General features: G+C 49.2%; 1 protein-coding gene across 1 annotated transcript in view; it reads right to left on the bottom strand.

Annotated features, from left to right (window-relative positions):
* Positions 1–26,345, bottom strand: part of tenm1 (teneurin transmembrane protein 1) — a 154,235-nt gene that overhangs the window by 95,645 nt on the left and 32,245 nt on the right. The window contains exons 3-4 of the mRNA XM_076143376.1: positions 15,946–16,189; positions 9,528–9,766 (exon numbers count right to left, since the gene is read on the bottom strand). Coding sequence (XP_075999491.1) covers positions 9,528–9,766; positions 15,946–16,189 — 483 coding nt within the window. The remainder of the gene's footprint in view (positions 1–9,527; positions 9,767–15,945; positions 16,190–26,345) is intronic.

Raw genomic sequence — 26,345 nt, 5'->3', positions numbered from 1 at the left:
TGGATAAGTGCACTTTACTGTTTATGTAACAAACGGAGCATCAGGGCCATGGAGCCGTAACAACGGTTTGGAATTGGTTTGCCATTGAGGGGGGAGTGCAGACGGGGCAGGGAGGTTCTCCTCTCGTCTGCAGCCAATCACTGAGCTCCATTTGGCTCCTGTTGCTAAATCAAGCTGCGTTAACGTCGCCAGTTTAGCAACCTTCACTAGATTTGATCAAACAGATTATCTAGCGACAAATGCAACGCTGTTTATATTTATTTTCTGAGGCAAACATCAGCTGCTCTGAGAGAGAACGTGTCAGCACTGCTCTGGGAATCTGACGCTCTGCATGCTGCTCACTGAGAGAGCAGAGCAGAGAGAGCAGAGTACATTAGAGTAGAGTAGAGTAGAGTAGAGTAGAGTAGAGCAGAGTAGAGTAAAGCAGAGTAAAGCAGCTTCGGCACGACGGCACATCACGCAGCCTGCAGATGAAGGAGCCGCTGTGTGTGTGTGTGTGTGTGTGTGTGTGTGTGTGTGTGTCCACCCTCCTCACATCCAATCACACCCTTTGTTTGCTCCTTTGTTTTTGTTCTGAATGGATCTATTTATCGTCTGACACCATTAAACCCCGACGTGTTTTGTTTACAATGCTTTAAATACGGAAATTGCTTGCTTCCATTTTATTTTTTAATATGCAAATACTTTTGTTTATGTGGCTTTTATCCTCGGTGACAGGATGCAAACACGGCGGTTAGTAAATGAGTGGCCTATGCAGCTAACACACACACACACGCCCACACACACAGTCCCCGTCAGAGTGTGTGAGCAGATGTAACACCTCACACTCACACATCTCAGCAGTCACAGGAAGAAGGTGTAGCATTTGTAGTGCAGCGTCTTTTTTTCTGCCTGTTGTCAGAGTTTCACCTCAGCTTCTTAAACACGGAGAACAAGCTTCATGTCAACTCTTCCTACATGTTAGTCTTTTATATAAACATGTTAGCTGAGGTTAGATCACATTCAGTCAAATCTGAGGAGTTGTGTGACGCCGCAAAGTGAGCTCGTCGGTCAGGAGGACGTCGACGTGTGTGCGTGTGTGCGTGTGTGTGGTGGCTGATGCTATATGAAAAAACGTCACAAGCTGCATGTGTTGTTGCCGTTGAGACGCACAGCAGCAGAACACACGGCCGCCTGGGCTGGGATGTGAACGTGAACCACATTCACACTCATCACCGTACCTCCTGAAGGCCCCGCAGGTGTGAATGGAGCTCGGTTCTCAGCACGTATAATGACATGCTAACCGCGCCGGGGACGCTCAGAGTGTTTTGACCGTTTCACAGCAGCCGTTTGATTTGTTAGAGCTTATGAAGCGTGTTTACTTCTCGCTCTTTTAATGCAGGCATGTACGCGTCACACCTGTAGCATGACAGCCAGCGGATCGACTCTACTTATCATTAAACACATCAGGCAGATGTCACAGCACGAGTCGGAGTAAATGCTATTGTGAGTTATATCACATTGTGCCAGACGCCTGCAGACCGCCCGGAGTTTGAAACGAATCAAAACGCTCTCAAGTTTCCCCGCCAGCAAAATAGGTTTTTACATCTTATTGTGAAAAGCCGGAGAGTCGCAAACGCCCTGCTGTCCGTCCGCTCTCACTGTACACACACACACACTTCACTCAGCCGGTGTGTGTGTCTGCACGGTGGAAGCAAAGGAAATGTGCAGAGAAACACACACACATACACATACACATACACACACACACAAACACACACACACACACACACAAACACACACACACACACACACACACATACACACACACTTTAGGATATTAATACTAGTCTTCACACGATGACAGTAATGTTCGCCGCCGCCCGCCGGCATCACGGCTCGCTGGGAGAGCAGAGGAGCGTGTCGTCATAGATACAGTCAGGTGGGGCGTTTGAGGACAACCACAGCGGGGATGAGGGTTCAGTTCCCAGTTGTCAATTTTTCAATTTGGCGATAACGGCAGCAGGCAACACGGAGCCGAGTCTGTAATCAGCCGCGGCGCTTTCAGACGGACAAAGCGGGGCCTGGAAGTTTGGCAGGGATATCGCCATGGAGAGGGAAGAGAGGAGGAGGAGGAGCCTGTGAAAGGAAGTCTCATTCAGGTCCGGGCGGCCCCGCAGTATCTCTCTGCTTCACACGGCGAGTCAGACTGCGGCTACTCAGTCAAAGCTTCCTGATTAGTGGACACTTTCTTTATAAAGGCAGAAGCTTTGAAACGCCACCCAACTGTGAAAGTAAATTTACTGAGAGAAGAAGAAGAAGAAAAAAAGAAGAAAACACTGTAGCCAATGTAATGAAGTTAAAACACTAAAGAGTCATTTGGTGCTTTATGGAAGCGCTGAGTCCTGTGAGGCTCCATGAGAACAGAGAAGAAGAATCTATAAAGAGTGTGTGTGTGCGTGTGTGTGTGTGTGTGTGTGTGTGACTAAAATCAGACCTGATGATTTGATAACAGGGAGCTGCTGATGCTGACTTGTTGGTTTCACTTGTGTCAGAAGCGTCTGGCTGTTTCCATGGCGACGGGTATTTGTCATAAATCACAGATAACATCCTCTATCTGCTCACACGTCACTTATTAAGGCAGAAAACATTGAAACGAGCCTGTATCTACACTGTACCACGCAGCGTTACGCTAAACTTAAACAAGCCTTTAAACAGGAGAGGAGTTAGCGTGCGGCGGCGGCGTCAGCAGCAATACTCATCAAGATTACCAGATGCAATCTTAATCTGTCCTCTATCTCTCCTTAAATGGCCCATGTGCTATCATAATGCCTGCTCCTCATATCTGATGGCCGTGTTGTGCTTAATAACAAGCTACGGCGGCGGGATGGAGGGGGGGAGAGGGGGGGTGCGGTGGGAGAAAAACAAATTAACAAAGCTATTCGCAGCCCCGGCCGCACCGGGGGGTCCGGGGAGGAAGCGGAGGAGGCCGGCGAAGGAGAGGAGGAGGTCTGTCTTAGCTAATCACAGCGGGGGGGCGAACACCAGCGCCGCTTAGGAGCCGCATTATCTCTGCAATCATGCATCCTCCTATTGTTGAGCTAATTGGAAACCTTAATTTGAGACACAATATCATTGCCTCATTATTTCCTGGGTTACTTCTTCTTCCCCCGGATTAATAAACAACAAGTCACCTGACTGGGGCGCGGGGGGGAGGGGGGAGAAGGAACATCAGGGAGCGGCGAGAGATTGGATTAGACGGATAGAGAACGTTTTGTCAAAGTGAAAGTTACACAACAGAGAGGTGCGATTTCCTCCTGAGCTCGCTGACGGAACGTGCAGAGCTCCGCGGAGCTTGTCGCACCGCCGGTCACACTGTGTGTCGACGCGTGAGACAGTTCAGGAGCTTGATCCATGAAAGATGACGACTCATCAAAACACAACAGCTGCAGTTTACTCCAAAAGGCTGGGAAAGATTTGTAATATTTGGATAAATGTGTGTGTGTGAATGAATGTGACACGATACAAACACGCAGACTCACATGCTGCCATCTGCTACACTTAGATACTGTTTATACTTATTAAAGGTGATTGTAAATGATAAGTTAGAGACGTTGCCGTGGTAAGGACGTGTGTAAGAACACGAAACTATAGAATCTGAGGTTTCTACAGGCCAACAGGAGATGAGGGGAGTTTGTATATTTGTCTATTTTGGCGAGCAGAGGCAGCGGCGTCATCCTGGCATAGCGCAGCACAAACCGGGAGCCTTTGAGCAGAGCGAGTTGTTTATCAGAATAAGAAATGCAGCATGAGCCAATGACCGTTTCTCCAAAATGACATCAGCTCATCTCCGGCCCGTTAAAAAGCAGCCGAGAGTTCAATGAGCCGACGCGTCCGGGGTCTCGCTGCAGGAAGATGCAACACAGCAGATATCATCATATAGCAGCCGGGATACTATGGAAACATATACAACGCTCCAGCTGCAGACGCTGTTTGGGAGTTGCATTTTACATTTTTCACAGAAACGCCTGCCTGCTCATTATGGGCTGAAGTTATTTTAGAAGACGACAATATCTGAGCAATTAGGCTCCAATTACTGTGACGCAGCACTATAAAAACTTTGACAATTATTACTGCCAGTTGCCTCTATTTACTTTATTATTTACTTGAGGTTGCGTTCAGTTGGTGCCACGCCACACGCAACAATAACGCCAATATGCTAGACCACGTAAAGGAAACCCTGCCTGGTTGTTAACGACACAGAGATCCAAGAAAACAACAATTTTCTTTATAATCCAGAGGAAAATGTGATTTGCTTTTGATGGCGCGATAGAAATATCCCTGCATCTTCAGTCAGACTGTGTCTATGTAAGGTATATCTGTGTGGAATCGTCCCCGCTGAGGCACACAGAAGGTCGTGCAGCCATTTTGTTAGATCCCAGTGCCACATCGGGAGATTTTAATAATTAATGGAGGAGCTTGCACCTTTTTGATCCATGTGTAAATGACACACAGCATATTCATCAGACTGGATACAGAAGATGGAGCACACACATTCCTCTGGCTGCTGTTTGATGGCTGCGGGGGGGGGGGGGGGGGAACCTCATGCATCCGACAGGCCATTGTGACAGAAGTATTGGTTAGAATATCGCACAATAATCTGAACTAAACTCTGATATATCCTCCCAAGACCCAGCGTCCTCATCTGTGGACATTATTACATCATTGTGCTTAACCTAAACCTGTTGTCCTTATGTGTGGACACTTTGTGCTTCCCTCTAAAAACCTAGCAGACCGTGGGAGAAATGTGTTCATATGGGACTTACACACACACACACACATAAGCAGGAATTAAAAATGCCTACAAAATAAATGTTTGTGTCCCAGGAGGATATTTATAGTGCTTTGGTTTTGATGTGCAGGCTCAGGTGAAGCACAGCAGGGCCATCGCTGACACACACACACCTGTACTGTTTGTCTCAGGAGGTTCACATTTCACACTGAAGCGATTGTGTCATCCTGAACCTTTTTTTCTGCAGTAACTCGTCACATCAGTTTCGCTGCTGGATTCAAGAGGAAATGTATTGTTTTGTTGTGAATGTTACTGTGATCAATGAACGACATAGCTCTGTTTGATAAGATACGTTTGGTTTCCATCCGTCTATCTTCTATCTTCCTCTGGGTTCTATCAGGGTGCAGACAGACGTACGCACACACGCCGTAAATGGGACAGCAAATATCACCAAAAATGCTCCAAATTACAAAAACAGAACAATGCCAGTGACCTAGTTTGGACATCATTTCCCCGGGGGTCATTATATTTTCTAAAATCACTTCAGAATGGGCCTGTATTGTGCACGGTGGTGCTGCGGCGGTGCGGAGGGAGAGAGGAAAAAAGGATGTCGCACACTTAGCGGCGTGGAACATCTGTACACATCTGAAAAATAGGAGGGGAAAGTCGTCTCCACTCCACCCAGAGCAGCACAAGTAGATTCACTTAAGCCGGGGAAAATTACGGCGCAGGTGCAGGCAGAGGCACAAAATTGGTAAGAGACTGCATTTAGCCCAGCGCCGGCTTTAACGCTGACACCAAATTACAGGCATTAATGGCATAAAATTACACTTCTGCGCGCAGCTCCGGCAACGTCTGTGGATAAAAGCAAACAAAGGGGAAGCATTACTGGAAAAGCAAGTTCCAGGATGCGACGGCTGGCTGGCTGGCTGGCTGGCTGGCTGGATGAAGAGCCGCTCCGCCCCGGCCCCCAAAGTGATGCTTCAAACGGATCAAAGACGGGAATCAATACAGAGCTGCACGCCGTCCCGTACAAAAGACACAATGAATATGTAGATCAAGCACGTGAACAAGGAGAGGAGCCGGCAGGAATGTGTGGATTAAAGGATAATTCATCATTGTGAGAAGCAGATGTGATTAGACGAAATGAACAAAAATCCAACTGCCGCCATTTTAAGAGGCCGTAAAAAAGCAACCTGGCTGTGATTTAGTGAGGAAGATGACGAAGCACGACGACGACGGCAGCCGGCGGAGATACAGGACTTTTTTCTGGGCCTGTCACTAGCTGTTAATTAATTCACTAAAATTACTGAATCATTAAGTAATGAGAGAATCTAATCATCTGATGGCCTGAGCCTCCACCTCCCTCTCACTACACACACACACACATTAAGCCCGTGACCGCTCTAATCCTTGCATTTGAATATCTTTGATTTACAGGGGGGCAACGCCGATGTCGTCCCCCCCACTCCCGCTCGCTTCCCATACGTCTAGGCCCCGTTGCCATGGCGATGTCAACACGCAGATCAATCATTGCCAAGCAGGAGTGGAGCATGACACCAATTAAAAGGTGATGTCGTCTCCAACTCATCATTCACACTCCTCACTAATGCACTAATTACCGGGGCCGGGACATTAATGGAATAGCATGGTTCAGCCTGGGGATTAATCTGCATGGATTTGTGTATGTGATGTGTGTCTGCGATGAGCGTGTGTGTGTGTGTGTGTGTGTGTGTGTGTGATTAATGTGAACCCCTGCCTGCTCCGGCGTGACCTTGAGCACCACCACAGGAGGGAAATGAACTGGCTGGGCGGGAGGGTTGGGATCGCAGCACTTGAGGAGTTTGCGGGGGAGCGGATGCCCTAAGGGAGGAGGTGAGGGAGGGGGGAGGTGAGGGAGGGAGGGAGGCGAGGTCGAGGAGGAAGAATCGGTGTAATCGGAGGGGATCGATGGGCGAATTGGGAATTTGACTTTGACAAACTCCACTGATATTCAACACTGTGCAACTCCGGCCCAAACTTTCAGCAGTGCAGGAGGAAGAGGAGGAGGAGGAGGAAGAAGAGGAGGAGGAGGAGGAGGAGGAGGGACGCAGGGCCGACGGTTTGTCTGGGTTTGGCTCCGAATCAGAGGATTAAACTCTTACGCAACGTTGATTTTACATCTCGGTTCATTTGTGATTCAAATATATACAAACAGCTGATTGATCAGAGATGAAACAGGAAGTAGTTCACCACACCAGGTCAGTTAAGTAACCCAATCACAACCCTCATTTGGTTCACGACCCAAACAAAACTATCCAAGCAGAATGAGGCATTTGAATGCAGCACAGAGAATCGTATTACTCCACATTATGCAAAGGAGCTGCGCCGCCTTCAAGACTTCCACCTTAAAAACGTTCTCCCGAGGACCCGCTGGGCCAGCTTGATATGTTCTGACCCTCCGCAGGGTCCATTTGATGCGTTATTGGTAATCAAAGATGTGAGTCGACGCTCTACTGTTAGCTGCAGCGTCTTCCCTGGCTGAGCGCGGAGGCTACAGTTCAGTTGTAAATCAAAAGGCAGATCCCCTTGTAGTTTGGTTCATAACTGGCCGGGCTTATGTTCACGCCACAGGTTGTTGTTTGGCACCGGACCAACACCGCCTCCGCCTGATCTCGGTGCGTGTTGTTTGTTTGGTTTGTTTGTTCACACCCGAGCACGTTTGTTTGCGACCCAAACGAATCCGAGCCCCGATTAAAACCAAACTAATCCGCGTAGGTGTGAGGATGGCATTAGAGCGCAGCAGAACAGCCGGGGCCATCGCAGCTCACACACACACACACACACACACACACACACACACGCGCGGATCCGAGTGTGTTCGGCTCAAACATTACCGGCCGGCACTCAAAGAACCTTTAATGAATTTGTGAAAGCAGGGAAAACTCATTTATTAAGGTGAGCGGCAACAAAACTAAAGGTAACAAGCTGCTGAATAAAACATTCCACCTTAAGAAATAACACAAACGTTCTATAGCTTGTGGGTTAATATGAAGAGAGACAACCAGGGCTATGTGTGTGTGTGTGTGTGTGTGTGTGTGTGTGTGTGTGTGTGTGTGACCATAATGAGCAGTTTTCTGTGCTTTTTGCTGCTAATTTACAATTAATAATCTCCTGCAGAGGGAGGGTCAGGGTTTAGAACACGTCACCTGCTGTGTTTAAAGTTAAACCTCTGAAAAAAAGGAGGACCGTACCACAATCCTGCCTCCCTGCTTTGATCAGCATCGCTCCCCTCCTCTCCCCTCCTCTCCTCTCCCCTTCTCTCCTCTCCCCTCCCCTCCTCTCATTTCCTCTCTCCTCTCCCCTCCCTCCTCTCCTCTCCCCTTCCCTTCCCTTCCCTTCCCTTCCCTCCCCTCCTCTCCCCTCCTCTCCTCTCCCCTCCCCTCCTCTCCTCTCCTCTCCTCTTCCCTTCCCTCCTCTCCCCTCCTCTCATTTCCTCTCTCCTCTCCCCTCCTCTCCTCTCCCCTTCACTTCCCTTCCCTCCCCTCCTCTCCTCCCCCTCCTCTCCCCTCCCCTCCTCTCATTTCTTCTCTCCTCTCCTCTCCTCTCCCCTCCTCTCCTCTCCCCTTCTCTCCTCTCCTCTCCTCTCCTCTCCCCTCTCCTCTACCCTCCTCTCCTCTCCCCTCCTCTACCCTCCTCTCCTCTCCCCTCTTCTCCTCTCCTCTCCCCTTCCCTCCTCTCCTCTCCTCTCCCCTCCCCTCCCCTCCCCTCCTCTCCTCCCCTCTCCTCTCCTCTCCTCTCCCCTCCCCTCCCCTCCCCTCCTCTCCTCCCCTCTCCTCTCCCCTCCTCTCCCCTCCTCTCCCCTCCCCTCCTCTGCCCTCCTCTCCTCTCCTCTCCGGCCCGTTCCGCTTGCTCGTACGTGTAAATCCCTTTTTTACTTTGCTTCTGACTTTTTTCAGTATTGATCCTTGTCTGAATTAATCAGGCGTCCTCTTGACAAGGCCTCACACTTCCTGCCTCCTCTGGGGAGACGCCTCGCCTCTCCGCTTCTTCTTCTTCTTTTTTTCATGAGTAAAAACAGAAGAGACCAAACTGGATCTATAACCTCTTCCCCACCTGCTTTACCATGCAACCTGCCGAGCTCAATGCATTTTCTGGATAATGACGTCCAACGTACACACACACACACACACACACACACTTGTGTTTTACATCCGGCATCTCTGTTCATCCGCATTCCGCCGGCGTTGTGATGTAAGTGGGAAGATCGTTATGTTACGCAATATGAAAGCCAGTGTTTCCATCCTAATGTGTGGGGGAGGTTGATCTATTCCCTTAAATAAGAGAAGAACATTTTAGGCTGAGAGTTTGACTTTAGTTTCCACTGATTTGTGATTTAGCTGCGAGTCATTAGCATAAATGTAATGGAAGCAGATTTAACGACCCGATCACGTGATGTGGAGCTACGGTGGAGCTCGTTTCTGCGGCGGGTTGGATGTTGGAAGGAGCTTCATGTGGTGGAAAACAAAGCCAGTGTGTGTTTGTGTTTCAACCTCATCTCACAGATGTGTCCCAGATGTATTGATTGCATTTACACCTGACTAGCTGTGAGTGAGCGAGGTAATGCGAGCCACGTATATGTAAACATGTGGGCTGCCGGCTCCGCTTACATTCCAGCGGCGGCAATGAATCCTGCACACATCAGACGTGAGCTTACTCCTTTTTCTAATCTGGATACACAGATGTATACAGGTGTGACGGATGAGGCCAGACTCACCGATGACGTATGTGAGCAGCAGGGCCAGGGTGAGGGTCAGGAGCGAGGCGGACAGGGCCGTGCACTTCCAGTTGCAGCAGCGGTGCGGCTTGTTGAAGGTAAACAGTGGTCTGGTCACGCTGCTGCGCGGGAGGGGCCGGGGCGGCGGCGAGTAGACGGTCCCAGAGGTCAGGGGGTAGCCCTGCCCCGCCCCCGACAGGAGGGCCGACGAGCCGGAGCCCTGCTTGAAGAGGAAGTGTCTGCGGAGGGAACAGAGACAGAGACCAGCTAATTGTGTTGCTCTGACACGTCACACACACACACACACACACACACACACACACACACACAGAGGTCCTGTAGCTTCCTGCTATCCGCCCGCGGCCCTTATTTATTTATCAAGACTCCATAAAACCTCGACACTCTGCTGCTGGAAACAATCACAAGTACAGCGTCGGCACACGCAGGATAGAGGAGCCACACTTCTACAATTAGCGGCGGGCCGGCACAGACATGATGTTCTCTCAGGTATCCCCCATCTTACTCTCATTCCATTAATGCAAATCTGCACTCAGTGAAATTCATTGTCAGTCTGAAGTGCGCCTGACTGAAACTCATTTAAAAAGCCCCCGAGGTGAGAGATGTTCAGAATAGAGCCTCTCCTCCACCTGCGATGTTTTAAATGATGCATTCAGGGCGGCTGAGGTGTGGGATATAACGGCACTCTGTTCCGCCGCGTGCTGATCCGCTCCTCTTGCAGCTCACCTCCGATAAAAACTTTCTAAATACTTCCTACCTGAGTCAAAGTTAAACGCTTATTTCAGATACGTCTCACGTCGAGGCGGAACAATAAAGGGTTTTAGATTGTATAGAGACGAGATAAAGCAGACATTCTGACATCACACACACTGACAGTAACGTCTTTGTGTTTGTCTCCTGGTTTGTGTAGGGGGGGAATCTCAGCGCCGTGTAAGGAGGTCTTTGTTTACGACACTCAAGTGAGTCTGAATCCACGGAACACTAAATATGTTTGACTCTCGTATAAGGTGAGGGAGGGAGGGAGGGAGGGAGGGAGCAAGGGAGGAGCAGGGCGGAGGGAGGGAGGGGTTTTACATCCTATTGCTTGGGGAACATGTTGGGGTCTCTAGGAGGACAGGGCTGGGTTGAGGGAGACCTTTGCTACTTTGCTGAGCCTCAGTAAGCTGCAGAAAACGGTGGCTGGATGTTTAGGAGTCAGCTGCTTCATGTTTACACCTGCAGTGACTCAGACGTGAGCTGGTTTCTGTTAGAAGTGAGTCAGTCGGACCTTTATCAGCCCAGATGTTGCGTCTGTGTGCAGAGTCTGTGATCCAGCTGATCCTCACACCGGCAAGAACCAAGACCTCGGCTCGGATCACGATCAAAGTTATCGATTGGCATTTTTACAAAGAAACAAACGGCGTCTAATTTATTAGATATGAATGTTTGAAGTCTGAGGCTGTTATGTTTCCACGGGAACGCTGCAGGAAAACAAACCAATTATCTCAATTACTGTTAAGAACATCACATAAAGCACTGATTTCATCTCTGAGACGAACCGGTTAATTATGAACGTGAATTTAGCTCAAATATAAAAAGGTCGGAAAAGTTAAAAATGAGACTTTGAGCTTCGTTTTAATCATGGAAGTAACGCATCATCAAATATTCATTCATAAAGACAAAACCAAAGGAGATGAAACTTAGAAAGTCCCAGAGCTCTGAGGTTTTCACGTGCAGCTCAAATTATGCAGCGCCGTGCATTCTGGGAGCGGAGAGCGATATAGGTGACAAACATGAAGCCGGGGCATTATTCATAGTTAGTGCGCTATAACTACACAACAAAGCCTCACCTAGGATCTGCATGCAGCGTGTATCCGCCACTAACGACGCCGCATAAAGGCTCCAGATACGGAACGACTCCCATTAACCGAGCGGGGACGCGGCCGGATCCTCGTATAGAAGAAGAATCCCAGAACGGAGCGTTGCTGCTGTACTTCAGCGTCTCATATCAAAGAGAATGAGAAGCCCTGCCAGCCACAGAACAATGACTTACCTCTTACCTATTCCCTTTTTCTTTAACTCATCAAAGCGACTACTTAAGTTCTACAGCCGCCTCGCTTTAAAAACCAAGACCGGCCTCATTTTCATGATGAAGACGGCCGGAGTTAAGATGGGAGATGATGATAGGCGACTAAGATGAAGAGCAATTAATGGAGGGAGCGTTTTAATCCATGTTGTGTTTGGATAATGGACGTCAGCGGGGAGGAGGAGGAGGGGGGAGGGGGGGAAGCTGGAGGGGCCAGAATACAGCCGGCCGGAAATTATGTGATACGGAAAAATGAATCGGGGGGGCAATTAGGAGCCGGAGCAACAGGCGGCAAAATGACATCTGGAATAAAATAGAACCGAGGGAAGACGAACAAAGGGACGGACTGAACCGTGACACGCCGTCCACACAGCAGCGTGACTCATCCTCATCCTGTTTCCTTCTGCCATGTTCCTGCATCTTCCCCGGATCGTCTGGAAGTGACGGACGGGCAGCGGTTGCCCCGGGTTACACTCTCTCCCCGCACCGTGCCGGCTTCCCATCCGTGCAGAGTGCGGGGGGTCACAGTCTGTTGGTGGGGCCCGGGGAGGGGGCGGGGGGGCGACTAGGGGGGGGCCAGACAGCCGACTGACAGCCGCGCCCGGCGTCAGACCGCACACACACATCTGTCTTGACAAGTCATTTAGCCTCATACTCAGCCTTGACGAGTTGTTTTGCCTCCAAACTGCCAGAGGAGCGAGACCATTACACTCCCTCACGCTCGCAACCGCTTTGACTTTTCCCACAGACGAGTTTCATGATCGCCAAACAAATTAGAATAAGTGAGAAAGTAAAGTGGCGCGTCGACTGCAAAAGAGTTTGGCAGGTTTTGGCCCAGATTTCCCTCTTCCAAGGATAATTAGTGATGGAAATGTGGGAGGTTACACCCAAACACAGAGACACACACTGTTGGATTTGTGGAGAATTTATGGAGAAAATTGGAGACATTTTGATACGAAGGGAAAACGAGGCAGGCTGAGGTGCTTTGATGGAAACAAAGAGTAAAAGGTTGTAAAAGTACAAATCCAGGAGCCTAAACCTGTACGTATATGCTCCATATGTACCATGTGCCACAGTGAGTGAGAGAGGAGAGATTCATAATGCAGTTAGAGACTCAGAGGTGACCAAAGTGTCAAACACCACCAAATGGAGAACGACTGCTGCCGCTTCTGCTGCTTCTTTCTGCTCTGGTGATGTTTTCTCGCTTTTGAGAGATACGTGTGTGTGTGTGTGTGTGTGTGTGTGTGTGTGTGTGTGTGTGTGTGTGTGTGTGTGTGTGTGTGTGTGTGTGTGTGTGTGTGTATATGTGTCAATACACTCAAACATTTACTATTACATGTAGTGCAAATTGGAAAGTGGTGAAATGTAAAAAATGTAAATTAAAACAGAGATTGTTTTGCTGTGTTGTTGTTGCTCTTTGATTCTCTTCACAGGTTTCATTTCTCTACTCACTCCATCATTTACACGCTCTCTCTCTCTCTCTCTCCCTCTCTCTCTCTCGGCCCTGCGGCTGTGTTTAACATGAAAGACAGACGACATCAATCCTTCCTCTCTCTCTCTCTCTCTCTCTCTCTCTCTCTCTCTCTCTCTCTCTCTCTCTCTGCCTGCAGTGTTGAAGGTTGTGAGTCAGACGGAGGCAGCAGGTGACTGAACCAGGAGCAAGCGCTCGCTCGCCTAGAGGTCAATGGCAGGTCGGCTCTGAAAGGCCAGAGATAAACTTAGGACACACACACACACACACACACACGGGAATAAGCCCGTACGAGAGCGGAATATGAAAGAGCTTCAAACAGCCGAGTCCACAGCGGAGCTTTTAATGCTCTACTGAAGGTGGATTAGAGGAAAAAGATCAAAACTATATCTGAAGATGTTGCATTTGTCCAAGTGTGTGGAGCTTCAGTCCTCTTGTGCAGCTGCCTCACCACTCTGCCCGGCTGCCTGCCTTTGATCTTCTCCTGACAATATCCAGGGGCGACGCCCAGGAAGCTCTCCAATTCATATTAGAGGGCGAATTTCCCCCGAGAGAGGAAAGAAAATGAGCGCTGCCTCACTGCAGGGGGCCGCAAGTCTATGGCCCGGGGGCTGCGTCTACCTGGCTAGGCGCTGAAGCGTGTGTGTGGGCGGGCCGGTGAGGTGGGGGGGCTGCGTGTGTGTGTGTACGTGTGTGTGTTCAGCTGTGTTTCAAGTAGTTTTACTTCTTTCAGATAAGAGGCCGGCAGACTTTAGCAGTCAATTTACGGCGTCTCCACGTTTGTTCTGCCTCTTAACACACCCGGAGAGAGGCGCGGTCAGATGTATTGAATATCCATATCTGCCTCCTTTCACTTCCACCAGCCGGACTCTCCAGAAACATAACAGATCTGCGGCCCAAAAGGAAATCTATGCACACTTCAAACAATCTTAATCTCCGCTGACGCAACGTCGATACATCTCAATACAGATTCATCAAAAACGCATCCAGGAGAAGTGGACGTGCGTCTGACAGCGGCTGATATTACACCTTCTGCTGCTTTACTCCTGTTTGACTCAAAGTCACAGCATCGCTTATAATTCTATTGGCATAAGCTCCCGTGTCAAGATTGTAAATACTTGATAATTCTTTAATACCACGCCTGAAGATTGATCTGATAGCGGCGGAAGCGGCGGCGGCGGCGGTGGGAAGATAACGTGAGACTCACACAAGAGGAAGACGAGACGGAATATACTGTAACGTCCAACCTTTAAACAGTTAAGCAGCTAAAACCAAGAGAGAGGAGGAGAAGCAGAGGAGCCAATAACATCTGAATTATGTTACGGAGCGACGGCGCTCTATTGACGATGAATATGATTACATTTTATGCCTGAGAACTAATAGCACTCTATCAAATTAAACTTATTTGACTATAAAGCTCCAAATGTAAAAAATGTATTACTACAAAAACTCACCAGCCAATACAGTGTGTGTGTGAGTGTGTGTGTGTGTGTGTGTGTGTGTGTGTGTGCGTGTGTGTGTGTGTGTGTGAGCTGCAGTAGAAATGGAGCTTTATAATCGCATCTCTGAATATAGACTGAAACTTTCACAAAATAAGAGGGGAAAAAGGCAAATATTGTTTAACACACACACACACACACACACACACACACATAGAGATAAGTCATGTAATTACAATGCGGCTCTGACACGTCGTTCACATCGATACTCACGTCTGGCCAATAATTAATTGAAATTGTCACTGAATCTAATTTTATTCTTCCTTGCCTTTAAATGAAGTAAGATCTAATTATGGCCCTCATTCATATCTTATTAAAAACCTCTTCTTCTGCCGTGGCAGCCTGCCAATCTCATCCAGCCACCGCCGCCGCCGCAGCGCCCGCGTCCTCATTAAGCATGCAAACAGATTCGGCTTCTGCTCGTCGTCGTCTCCAAAAAAGCAATCTCCGCAAATGAGGACCTCCCAAATAATTCGCTTTTCAATTACTGCTCGTGCGGCCGCGGCGGCTTTGCTCGGGTTTGATGGCCAAAGAAATCCTGCCGGCTCGTCTCCAGGCATTCGGGGGAGGGAAAAATGTTTTAGGTTAGGGAAACTAGACGAGGAAACCTGAATCACAATGCGTTCCTGGGAACAGGGAAGCAGAGAATTTCTTGGGGAGCTTCGTTTTCTTTTTCCCGTTTCTTTAACTAAGACTCTGTTCCCCCGTCAGCACAGAGAGAGAATCAAAAGAATCCCAAAAAGAATCTGGAGGGATTCATTATGACTTTGATGGTATGCAAAGTCGCGTAATGACCCCCTGGAGTCGTCGTCATGGTATCCAGATATTTGCTCCAATATACATTCTTGGAACATTCTTCTTTGATTTGGATTCAGCAGGACTCCGACTCCTCATTACTGATTTGTCTTCCATGTAATGACCCTCATTAGTGAGATTTAAAACATTTCTTTCATTAAGTTACATTACAGTTTGTTGGAGAGGAGCGATTTCGCCTTCAAGTGTTCAATTCAGCCAGTAAGTTAAGTGAAGTCCTGCATTTCTTAAGTTCCACCTCGGCCCCTTTTGTTCACTTCCTCTTCATAGAAACACACTTTCAACCAAAGATACCACTTTTGAAGAAGAATCAAGGCTCCGTTCAGACCTTGGATTAAAACTCAACTCCCTCTGTGCAGATCCGTTTCGACGATGAATCACGAGCGACACTGAGGCTCGGAAGTCCACCTGCTCAGATCTGCACACATTTACTTTAACATTCTGCACCTGGGTTACTAAATGACATCAAAAAGGCTTTAACAAAAGACCACCCAACCACAGCACCTTGGTATCTGTGGTCTAGCAGGTTGGATACCCTTTGCAGTTCCTTACCTGGTCTCTAGGGGAATGTTGCTGTTGAGCACCCAGCTGTTGTGGAGCTGGGCCGGGTCGGTGCCGGCGCTGCCGTCGGCCCCCTGCCCCCCCTGGCTGGCCTGGCAGCGCGTAGGCATGGTCTTCCTCTGCAGGCTGACCTGAGCGTAGGGCGCCGGGCGGGCACAGGTGCAGGCGTGGGGCGGCGGCGGCGGCGGGGGCAGCGGGCGAAACGTGAACTGACCGCCGGGACTGCTGGGCAACTCTGCACGCAGAGACGGAGACAGAGAGGAGGAGGGAGGACAGGGGAGACATAAACATAGGTTTATTAGAAGTGCTGCTCTATAAATTACACAAAAGCAGCTTTGTCGTAGACACTTTATTGTTATTACACTGATTGCAGGACATAAATCAGCTTCCAAACCGCGGCTGTCCGGCTGCCTTGCTGCCTTGCTGCCTTGCTGCCTTGCTACCTGTTTTGATACACTTCCAGCCTCCCTATAAATAGCTCCTTGGCTGGCTGTGACACGGAGCAGCCTTTAAAGTGCTAACAGCTCTGGCTAAACCTGCCCCCGCCAGCACGGAGCAAGCATGTGATGTTTATTATGAGATTTGCAGCTTGACGGAATGAGCTAGCCAGCTGTAACCCCCCTCACAGCGCTAACCTCCGGGGCCGAGCAGAGCCTCTCAATCCATCACGTATCATCTCTCCCTCACGCTCGCAAAGTTTACTAATTACAGTTTTGCAGAATGATATGAAGCGGGCGAGTACAGTCCATCCCACAGCATGTCGGGTCTTTGTGTTAGCGAGCGAGTCTGCATTTATGTGTGTTTGCATGCATGCGCCCACCTGTGTGCGTGTGTGTGTGTGTGTGTCTGTGTGTGTTTCCCAGTGCAAGTCGAGCGTCCTGGGACAAAGATTTATCAGTGTTAGGAAGACAGCAGTGGCATATGGTGGCATCGGTTCTCAGAATCCCTGCAAACCCGGCGTCCCCACAGAGCGACTCTGTCCAGCTGTATTGACAGTCGGTGTAATATTAGAGCTGAGATCTCTGTAAGCGAGTAGGAAGTTCAGCCTCTGGTAGACGGAGAGTATTGGCCCACAACTGTATTTGCTGCCAAAATGTCAGCAGTAATTTAGTATGTGGATGTGCGGCCCACCTGGGGGATCGGCACTGTCCTGCCCGGGCCGCTGTGAGCACGACCGGCACCTCAGGACCGAAGTTACTCGCTCCGCCGCATCTGAATCAGGAAGGAAATAAGAGAATTATCTTGTTTGGGGTTGTTATGGCTTCTCTGCAGCCAACATAGAAATCTGCACATTACTGGAATCTGCAGTTTGGCTCCGGAGCTCTGCAGAATTGAAGCAACACGTTTTCCCCAAAATATTGCGTGGGAGCGGTAATTGAGCATTACATCATCAACATTCCCACAGCTATCATTTGTGCACATGTACTGACATTTGAGGCAATATTACATAAAAGATCATGCTCATACTTTGTTCACTTTACAGTAAATTATAGATGCTTTTGCAGAGACATGCCAGGCTGTGAGCACCGTTCCCTCTCTGTTCCCTCTCCGTTCCCCCCTTCTATGACTCTGTCAGAGGCGTACAGGCTCGTAGCACATCAGGCTTTATGACTCTCTGCTGTTAAAAATTCACATTTACAAGAATTATATTGTAGGAGTGTAGCGGTTGCTATGGCGGTGCAGGAGATTTGGGTGAATGGTCTACGACTTTTCCGCAATATTTCCATGATACCATCTGTCCGGCAGAAATGGCATTTTGAACATTTTGAACATTGTTACAGCAGCAGCCATGATAGCTTTTTAATGGCATTCCACAGCTCCTATGTATGGGAGAGTGTGTGTGTGTGGGGGGGTGTGTGTGTGTGTGTGTGTGTGTGTGTGTGTGTGTGTGTGTGTGAATAAATGCGTGAGTGTTTTTATTTACAGTATTTCACAAAAAAAATGCAGTGTGTGTGTGTGTTGGAATTACTGTGGAAATGCACTTTAAGCAAACAACAATTTCTTCGTCTTCTTCTTCTAAGTCTTCTTCCTCCTCTTCCACATAAACACATTGCAAGTTATTGATCTCCTACTATGGCTGAATCGCAAATTGTCTTTATGGCATTTGTAAAGGATGAAATACATGTTTTGTCTCCCTTTAGCGCACACAGTTGTAATGTAATTAGCTCTTCATTGCTCATTGATGCCGCAGCCATCTGCCATGTAGCGGCGTCACGTTTCCTCTTTCACACCGTCTTACAGGGAATTTCACATTTTCGAGGCGTGTTCGTGGTGACAGTTGGATAACATCAGCTGGCGCTCTCTCACGTCGTTAATCCCTGATTGTAACGCATTAAACGCGTGGTTCTGTTGGGTTTGCCTGGGACAGAACGTAAACGTACACGCCGCAGCGCTAAACCGCACCAAAGCACAAACTCAAACAGCTAATTAGGCTGAGCTACAACCGACTGGCAAACCCGCAGAAATGTATTTGTGTCATCACCTGGAGGTGCTGTTTAGTCTAAACTAATGGATGTTGGGGGGAAAAAGGAAAGTTATTTTAGTCAGAAACACCTCAGAGTATTCAAAATAACACACTTAGGAGAAACTGACAGGCGGCTTTTGTGTTGTGTGTCAGTGTAATGCACAGGGAGAGTTACAGCGATACATCTGCAATCTGATTCATCAGTAAGAGCCCGAGTCCTCCGAGTCTCAGTCCCTCGCCTCCGTCTGCTAAAAAACACCTTTAAGTTGGAAAATTGCATGCAGTGAACGCCTCATGTTTGTTACAATAAGAAAACACGGCGTCTGGGCAAACCCTAATTATTTCAGCTCTGAAATCCTACAGGGATTCAGCTTCATTATTAAGTTAGGATGTTTTTTTTTTACCTAAACCTGAATTATAAAGAGGCGTAAAAAGGCTCAACAACCACCGCGACTTCACCTGCTGCATTTGTGTTTGTGCTGGCGAGCGGCGAGGAGGAAGGAGCATGAAGTGGACACGAGGAGAGGAGAAAGGCCGGGGACAGAGGGCCGGGGGAGAATGTAATCTCGGTGAGGCGGCTGACACGGGGGGCCGGGCTGCCAGATGGCGCTTTAGAAGGCTTAGCTCAGGCTGCTTTGGGTCTCCACTCCCAAAGATCCACAAACTCACTCAATTCCTCTCTTGTCACACAAACGCACAAATGGCAGGGAAATGCATTCTAACCCCCCCCACCTCTCTTCTTTACTCTCTCTCTCTCTCTCTCTCTCACTCACTCTCCCCTTCTCTCTCTCTCACTCTCCTCTCTCTCTCACTCTCCCCTTCTCTCTCTCTCTCCTCTCTCTCTCTCACTCTCCTCCTTTCTCTCTCTCTTTCTCACTCTCCCATTCTCTCACTCCCTCTCTCGCTCTCCTCCCCTCTCTCTCTCTCTCTCACAATCCTTCTCTCCCTCCCTCTTTCTCTCTCTTCATCCCTCTCTCTCTCCCTTCCTCTCTCCCTCTCCATCTCTCTCTCTCACACACACACACAGGCACGTCACATCAAACACGCATGCTGTGATGTTGTGTTAAATGTAACCTAAATAGGCCTGGCAATGTAGGGCAGAGGCCTGCGATATTTGGCAGGCTGGCCAGGAGTTCTAAACCATCCAGCTTCTCTCTGCGGGGAGCCGCTGGAGGCCGGGGGCGAGGGGAGGGGAGGGGAGGGGAGGGGAGGGGAGGGAGGGGAGGGGCCTTCACCGCTCCACATGACAGCGGTGTCACTGTAGAACATCCTCTGCCCTGGGCTCTTCCTCTGGGACTTAACCCTCCAGCAGAGGCACTTTTGGAAAGTCGCTTATGAGATACTTTCCTGGAATCATCAGCTTTCGGTTACGTAAGTGAGATACGAGTCGGGCGTTTGGTCGGCAGCGGCGGGGACATCAGAGGGGATTACGGGCAAACGTAACAGGTAACAGGTATTAGGGTCGCGTATTAAAAATGCATCAGTGTGGGTAGGTGAGATGGAGCTAAAATAGCAGCACATTCATTATTCATGAGTATTTAGTCATTTCAAGCAAAGTCGCTGTAACGCAGCGAGAGGAGACTTTGAGAGATTTTGGGAGCTGTCATAATGTTGCATCATGGGATATTAACAAGTAGGTATGAAACAGCTGGAATGGAAAATGAATCACATGTTGCAAACTAATCTTGTTCATGAACGCTTGTCATGCTCATTAAAATGTTCTACTTTCGGTCTCGACGTGCTCGCCAGATGTTGGGTCCCGTCTTTACGTGCGTTTATAATTGGGCCGAGAGGAAAGTGTGAGGCTAGAGTGAGAATCCTCCGAAAGAAGAAGAAGAAAGAAGAAGAAAGACACAAAGCAGCTTCGGGTGTGCAGAGTTAATCTGGTGTGAGTCAGTGTCGGACAAAGAGCCTCCAAGAAACTCAAACTGAAGGAAAAGAATGTTTTTGCTTCTACGTCCGTCAATACAGATTTTGTTGCATTGTCTGTTCCCAAACATGTTCCCACAAGAAGGCAGGAAGTCCAAGAGTCTGAAGCCAAGATGGAAGAAAACGTCTCCTTTATAGTAACGGACCAATCAGAGGGCTGCTATCAGAACAGGGGCGGGGAAAGGAAATTTGCTGCTCCCTGATTGGCTGCATGTCAGGAAGGAAACCAGCAGAAGCATTTAAGTGTAATTTGGTTGAATAGTTTTCCTAAAATGATCTACACCCTCCACAGATACTGAACCACTGCAGCTTTCTGATGAAGTATTCTTCCGGGCTCTGCAGTCAGCTATCGTGATGCGTGTGTGTGTGTGTGTGTGCGTGTGTGTGTGTGGACACAGCAAACACTGTCTGCACGGCCGCTGTAATAAGAGGAGCAGACTGATACTTCTCTGTGGATGTGTGTGTGTAGCGGACCGTAAAAACATGGAGCACAATAATATCAAAGTCTAATATTTAACCAGGTTCCCTCCTCCTCCTCCTCTTCCTCCCTCCCTGTATTTGCTCTCTCTCTTCTTTCCCGCTCTTCATTATTGCGCCCGGCTCTCTCTCCTGCCGCGGTACTTCCACTTATTACAGAGCTCAGTATTAAACCCACAGAGTCTGACCTCAACAATATCACAGCCGTCCGTCCGTCCGTCCGTCCGTCCACCAACACGCCCCGGATCGTTCTGCAGAACATTTAACACTTTTGTTGGACTGGAGCCCAACAAAACCACCATCAACCACCCCACTCTAAAAATAAAAGCTTAATAATTTCCCCCAGGATAGCTTTTCATCTATCTGCCTTCCTAATTGACTTGCATTAAATTGCCACAAAGTTTATTCCACTGCTGTGCTTTGATGAAATAAATAATTAACCCCATAAAAAGGTCAGACAACTGAAATTAGAACTCACTGTCTTTTCCTCCTCTCTCTCTCTCCCCTCTCTCCCCCGCCTCCCCCCTCCCTCCTCCTCCCGTCTGCTGCCTGTAATGAGACGGCGTCCGGCCCGAGCTGACCATCTGACGTTCCGGAATAATTTGTCAGTGTCTTTAAAAGAGTTCCCGACCTGAGATAAAAACATTATCTCATCAGCGCAACTTATAAAATCCAATAAGGCCTACGCCATTAGCCGCCCGCTGATGAAAAGCCGCTAACGACGCCGAGAGCGATAGTGGATGAAACGCGGCTAAAAAGAAGATTATGACGATGAAGATGATGATGATGTGGCTGATAATTGCGGTGACTGGTAATGATAAGAGAGGCGGTCGCAGTGGGAACAATGGTGATGAACACAACAGTAATAGCGGCAGAAGCGGCGATAATGACATTGATGACAGTGGGCTTAGAGACAGTAATTAGAATGAAAACAGTTATTGATCTATCTGAGCAGACACCGGGATAAACGCTGGGATCTGCATTTAACAAAGTGACACAATCATGTTGTCCAATTAAAGCAAGAAAATACAAATGAAGAAACTAAGAGCTCTGAGAGCTTCACTCTCACTCTCTCTTCCCTCTCTCTCACTCTCTAATGCACCACCCAGTCGATTTTCATACAGAGCTTAATAATTAGCAACCATACATCATCTGGCTTTTCCATACCGGAGGACACACACACACACACACTCTCTCCCTTTGTTAGTTTTCTGTTCTCCCTCTCTCTCTCCCTCCCTCCCTCCCTCTCCCTCTCTCTCTCTCTCCCTCTCTCTCTCCCTCCCTCTCTCCCTCTCCCTTGGTCTCTCTCTCTAGTGAAGGTGTATATCAGTGTGCATATTTCCGTAATTGCTTGTTTGTAGCCTCATCTTCAAAACAACTCTGGAGCAGCTCTGCAATCATGTTTAGGCTGCAGGTGATTCTCAAAGTAGGATTTCCCAGGAGGAGCATGAAGCACTAAAGGAGGCCTGGCTCCTCAGCAGATCTACGGCGAGGAGCGAGCCATCACTCAGACGCTTCACTGCAGGGGCTCGCGTTCAAATTACATTTTTCTGAAGAGTCCTCTCCTTCAGCCCCGCTCTCTTTAAATGATCCGTCTCAAACCTGCAATTAATCAGAGAGCGTTTAGCAGACGCGACCCACCCGGAAATAAACTTTTTGATCTTAATGAGTTTGGGCTTCTCGTAGTGGAGACAGGGAGGAGGAGGAGGAGGAGGAGGAGGAGGCCGGTGAAGGTCTGGATGCTCCTGCAGCAGGCTGAGCTCAACCCGTCTCTCCTGGGAGCACAGCAGTGTCCTGATCCCTCCTGACCTTGGCTCTGCTGCAGGGCGACCTGTCACTGCCACCTGCCATGGGCCTGTGTGTGTGTGTGTGTGTGTGTGTGTGTGTGTGTGTGTGTGTGTGTGTGTGTGTGTGAGAGCATATAGGCCTGCGTGTCACACTTCCGCTTGTGTGTGCATGCATGCCTAAGTATGCAAACTATAGCTCTGCGAGTGTGTGTGTGTGTGTGTGTGTGACACGACGCGGCGTTAAAGCAGGGCCCAGACGTGGCGGGGCAGCGTGTGAGTTACGAGCCTCGGTGCACATTTGCATCAGCAGGAAGGGGGCGTGACAAGGTGTGTGTGAGGATCGGGAGGTGAAACGCCACCGCGGCCATTACGGTGATTAGTGCCCACATTCATCTTTTACAAGGCTGGAGATTCTCATTCTCTTTGCCGACCCCCCACCTCTCTCTCTCTCTCTCACACACACACCTTCCAAAAAGCACAGACCACACACCGTGACTTCCATGGATCTCTCTCCTGCACATACATGTGTAACACCGCTGCAATCCTTGTGTGTCCAAAACTGAAAAACAAGCAGAAAAAGAAAAAGCTTCTGTTTGACAGCGAGCAAACTAACATGAGGAGCTCTCTGGCTAAACAGAGATGAGCATCAAAGCAACTGGAACAAACGAACAAACCAACCAACGCACCACCATCAGTCTATTATGCAGCAGGAGAGAGAGAGAGAGAGGGAGAAGGAGAGAGAGAGAGCGAGAGAGAGAGTGTGTGGGTGTGTGAGTGAGAGTGTGTGTGTGTGTGTGTGTGTGTGTGTGTGTGTGTGTGTGTGTGTGTGTGTGTGCAGTGTTGTAGCAGACCTGAGCTGGTGGTAATTAGAATGGGCTCTGAGGAGAGACAGGCAGTGGAATGAATGCAAATGAATTCACTGGCTCCACCGCCGGCTCCACACACACTCACACTTCATATAACATGCCTCACAGACATGAAGCCGTGGCACAAACAGAGCAGAGATGCACTGCAAACTGATACTGACTGATACACACACACACACACACACTCATCAACCTGTCTACACAACACACACACACACACGCAAGGGCAGGAATAAAGCAACATATCTGCTGGCCTGAAACAAATATGACCTCCACGCAAAACACACGCACACGCACACACACACACATGCACACATTAACACACACACACACACACACAATAGAATAATCCCTGCAAAAGCCAGAATGTTGTGTTTTGAGGAGACAAAGGGGGCGAAAGCCGTGGTTCCCAGCGTCCCCGTCCCTTGGCCAGATACACAAACGCTTCCTAATTGGTGTCGATTTAGGCTGAAGTGATGATTCATCATGCAGAACTCCACAGCAGAGTATTGGAAACCCAATCATTTCTAATCCATATGACCTTGAGGCCGGGCCGGAGTGGTTGTGACTCGCTGTGACTCGCTGTGACTCGCTGTGACTGGCTGTGACTTGCTCTGACTCGCTGTGACTGGCTGTGATTGGCTCTGACTCAATGTGACTGGCTGTGACTTGCTCTGACTCGCTGTGACTGGCTGTGACTGGCTCTGACTCAATGTGACTGGCTGTGACTAGCTATGAATCGCTGTGACTTGCTGTTACATGTTGTGACTCGCTGTGACTCGCTGTGACTTGCTCTGACTCGCTGTGACTGGCTCTGACTCGCTGTGACTCGCTGTTACATGCTGTGACTTGTTCTGACTCACTGTGACTGGCTCTGACACGCTCTGACTGGCTGTGACTCTCTCCGGGAATAGTGGGACAGAGGCCTCGTGACTTTACAGCTGGTTGGGATTGTAATCCACCGCAGTCAGATCACTTGGCTGATTACTCCGTCTCAGCCAGCGGCAAATCTTTATGAAGCACTCAATTCTCCGCAGCAGTCATAAATCAGGGCACTATAAGCTTTCCGTCTCCATGATGGCACACCGGAGACACTATCTCCATATCACGCCGCTCTACTCAATAATTCCTATTCCCATTACATCTCCCGGCCCCGCTCCCGACTTAAAGCCGTCTACCTGGGCCTCCTCCGCTCGGCTCCTCGTCCCCCGGCGGGGAACTTTCACCGAGGACTCTGCGGCTCCCGCTCAAGGAGAAGCGGGTCACTTGTGAAGGGGGTCCCGGTCTTTACTAGCCGGTGCTGCAAACGATGTCTAATTAACACATCTCCCTCACTCCGTATCTTAACCAGGCATCCGGGGCCAACCACAGTCTCATTATAGGCTAGATTATGCATGTAATGTCCCCGCTGAGATTAGGGTATGGAGGAGAGAACGCTTCAGAGAGGCGCGTACAGTATGCATCATGCGTGAGAGGGCAGGGCGGCGTGAACACGAGCAGACTGGAGGAGATGAAGGCTGATTAGTATTCACACACTGACACATGAAGGGGAGGAAAGCTGGCGGAGGGAGATAGAGATGCAAAGAGCGGGCGAGAGAGGGAGAGAGAGAGGGAGAGGGAGAGGGAGAGACGTGTCTTCAGCACCACCTGCAGACTCGACTGGTGGCCGTCTTGAGGTCAATGAGGTCAAGTGCAGCCGTGACCCCCGGGTCAGCGTGAACACAGAGCGGTGACAAGTCGGCACTTGCCCTCTGTTGCAACAACACCTTGCCGTTCCGCTCCACCAAGCGCACACCTATCATACCGATCACGACGCACACGCCTGCACTCGCACACTCTATCCCTCTCTCTTTAAATCACACACACACACATGCACGCACACACACGCACGCACACAAACACGCCGGAGAGAACCTTAACAAATGTGGGAACAGATGCCCCGCATCAGCCTGCCCGTGCCCTCTGCTCCCCCATGAGCCCCGGCAGAGACAAGGGAATACCGTTAACGAAGATAAGACACCGCAGTCCTCCTCTGTCTTAACACACACTATTAAAATGTATAACACACACACACTTGAGTCATTTGTTTATGTCCATATCAGCACGAGACAAAAGTACCAGAGATGCAATCTGAATATTTCTCCCACCTTCCTGACATCCAGGCTTGACATCTCACTTTCTCTACAAACAACAATGCGCACACACACACACACACACACACACACACACTCTCTCAATCTTTCTTCAGGGAGCCACGGTTCCTCTGCTGCCAGGCTGCTGCTGCCCTCCACTCAATTATTGAACTGAAGTTGCCGCTTTGATGGCTGAAAAGGAAAAACGAGACATTTACTGACCCCACTCATTCTACTGAGTCATTCTACTGAAGAAGAATGAGCACACACACACACACACACACACACACACACACACACACACACACACACACACACACACACACACACACACACACACACACACACACACACACACACACACACACACACACACACACACACACACACACACGTCTCAGCAATCGCTAAAAATTAAGGAAGACAAATATTCCATCCACAAAGGGAAACAAATGGTTTCTTTTCAAGTTAGTGACATTTAGGGAACTCTATATATAGAGAGCACCCTGATGAGAAGCTGAGGCCGGGCGGAGGGTCAGCAGGATACCAGACTAAATAAACATCAGAGAGGGAGGGAGAGAGAGAGAAAGGGAGAGGGAGAGAGGCAGAAAGAGAGAGAGAGGGGGAGAGAGAGGGGGAGAGAGAGGCAGAGAGAGGGAGAAAGAAAGAGAGAGGGCAGGGAGAGGAAGAGAGGTGGGTGGGGGAGAGAGAGAGGGAGCAAGGGGGAGAGAGGGGG

This window comes from Genypterus blacodes, unplaced genomic scaffold (genome assembly GCF_046128005.1).
Source record: "Genypterus blacodes isolate CSIRO-AG114 ecotype Tasmania unplaced genomic scaffold, CSIRO-AGI_Gbla_v1 ptg000024l_1, whole genome shotgun sequence".
Lineage (NCBI taxonomy): Eukaryota > Metazoa > Chordata > Actinopteri > Ophidiiformes > Ophidiidae > Genypterus > Genypterus blacodes.
This window is presented reverse-complemented; position numbering and strand designations above follow the sequence as displayed.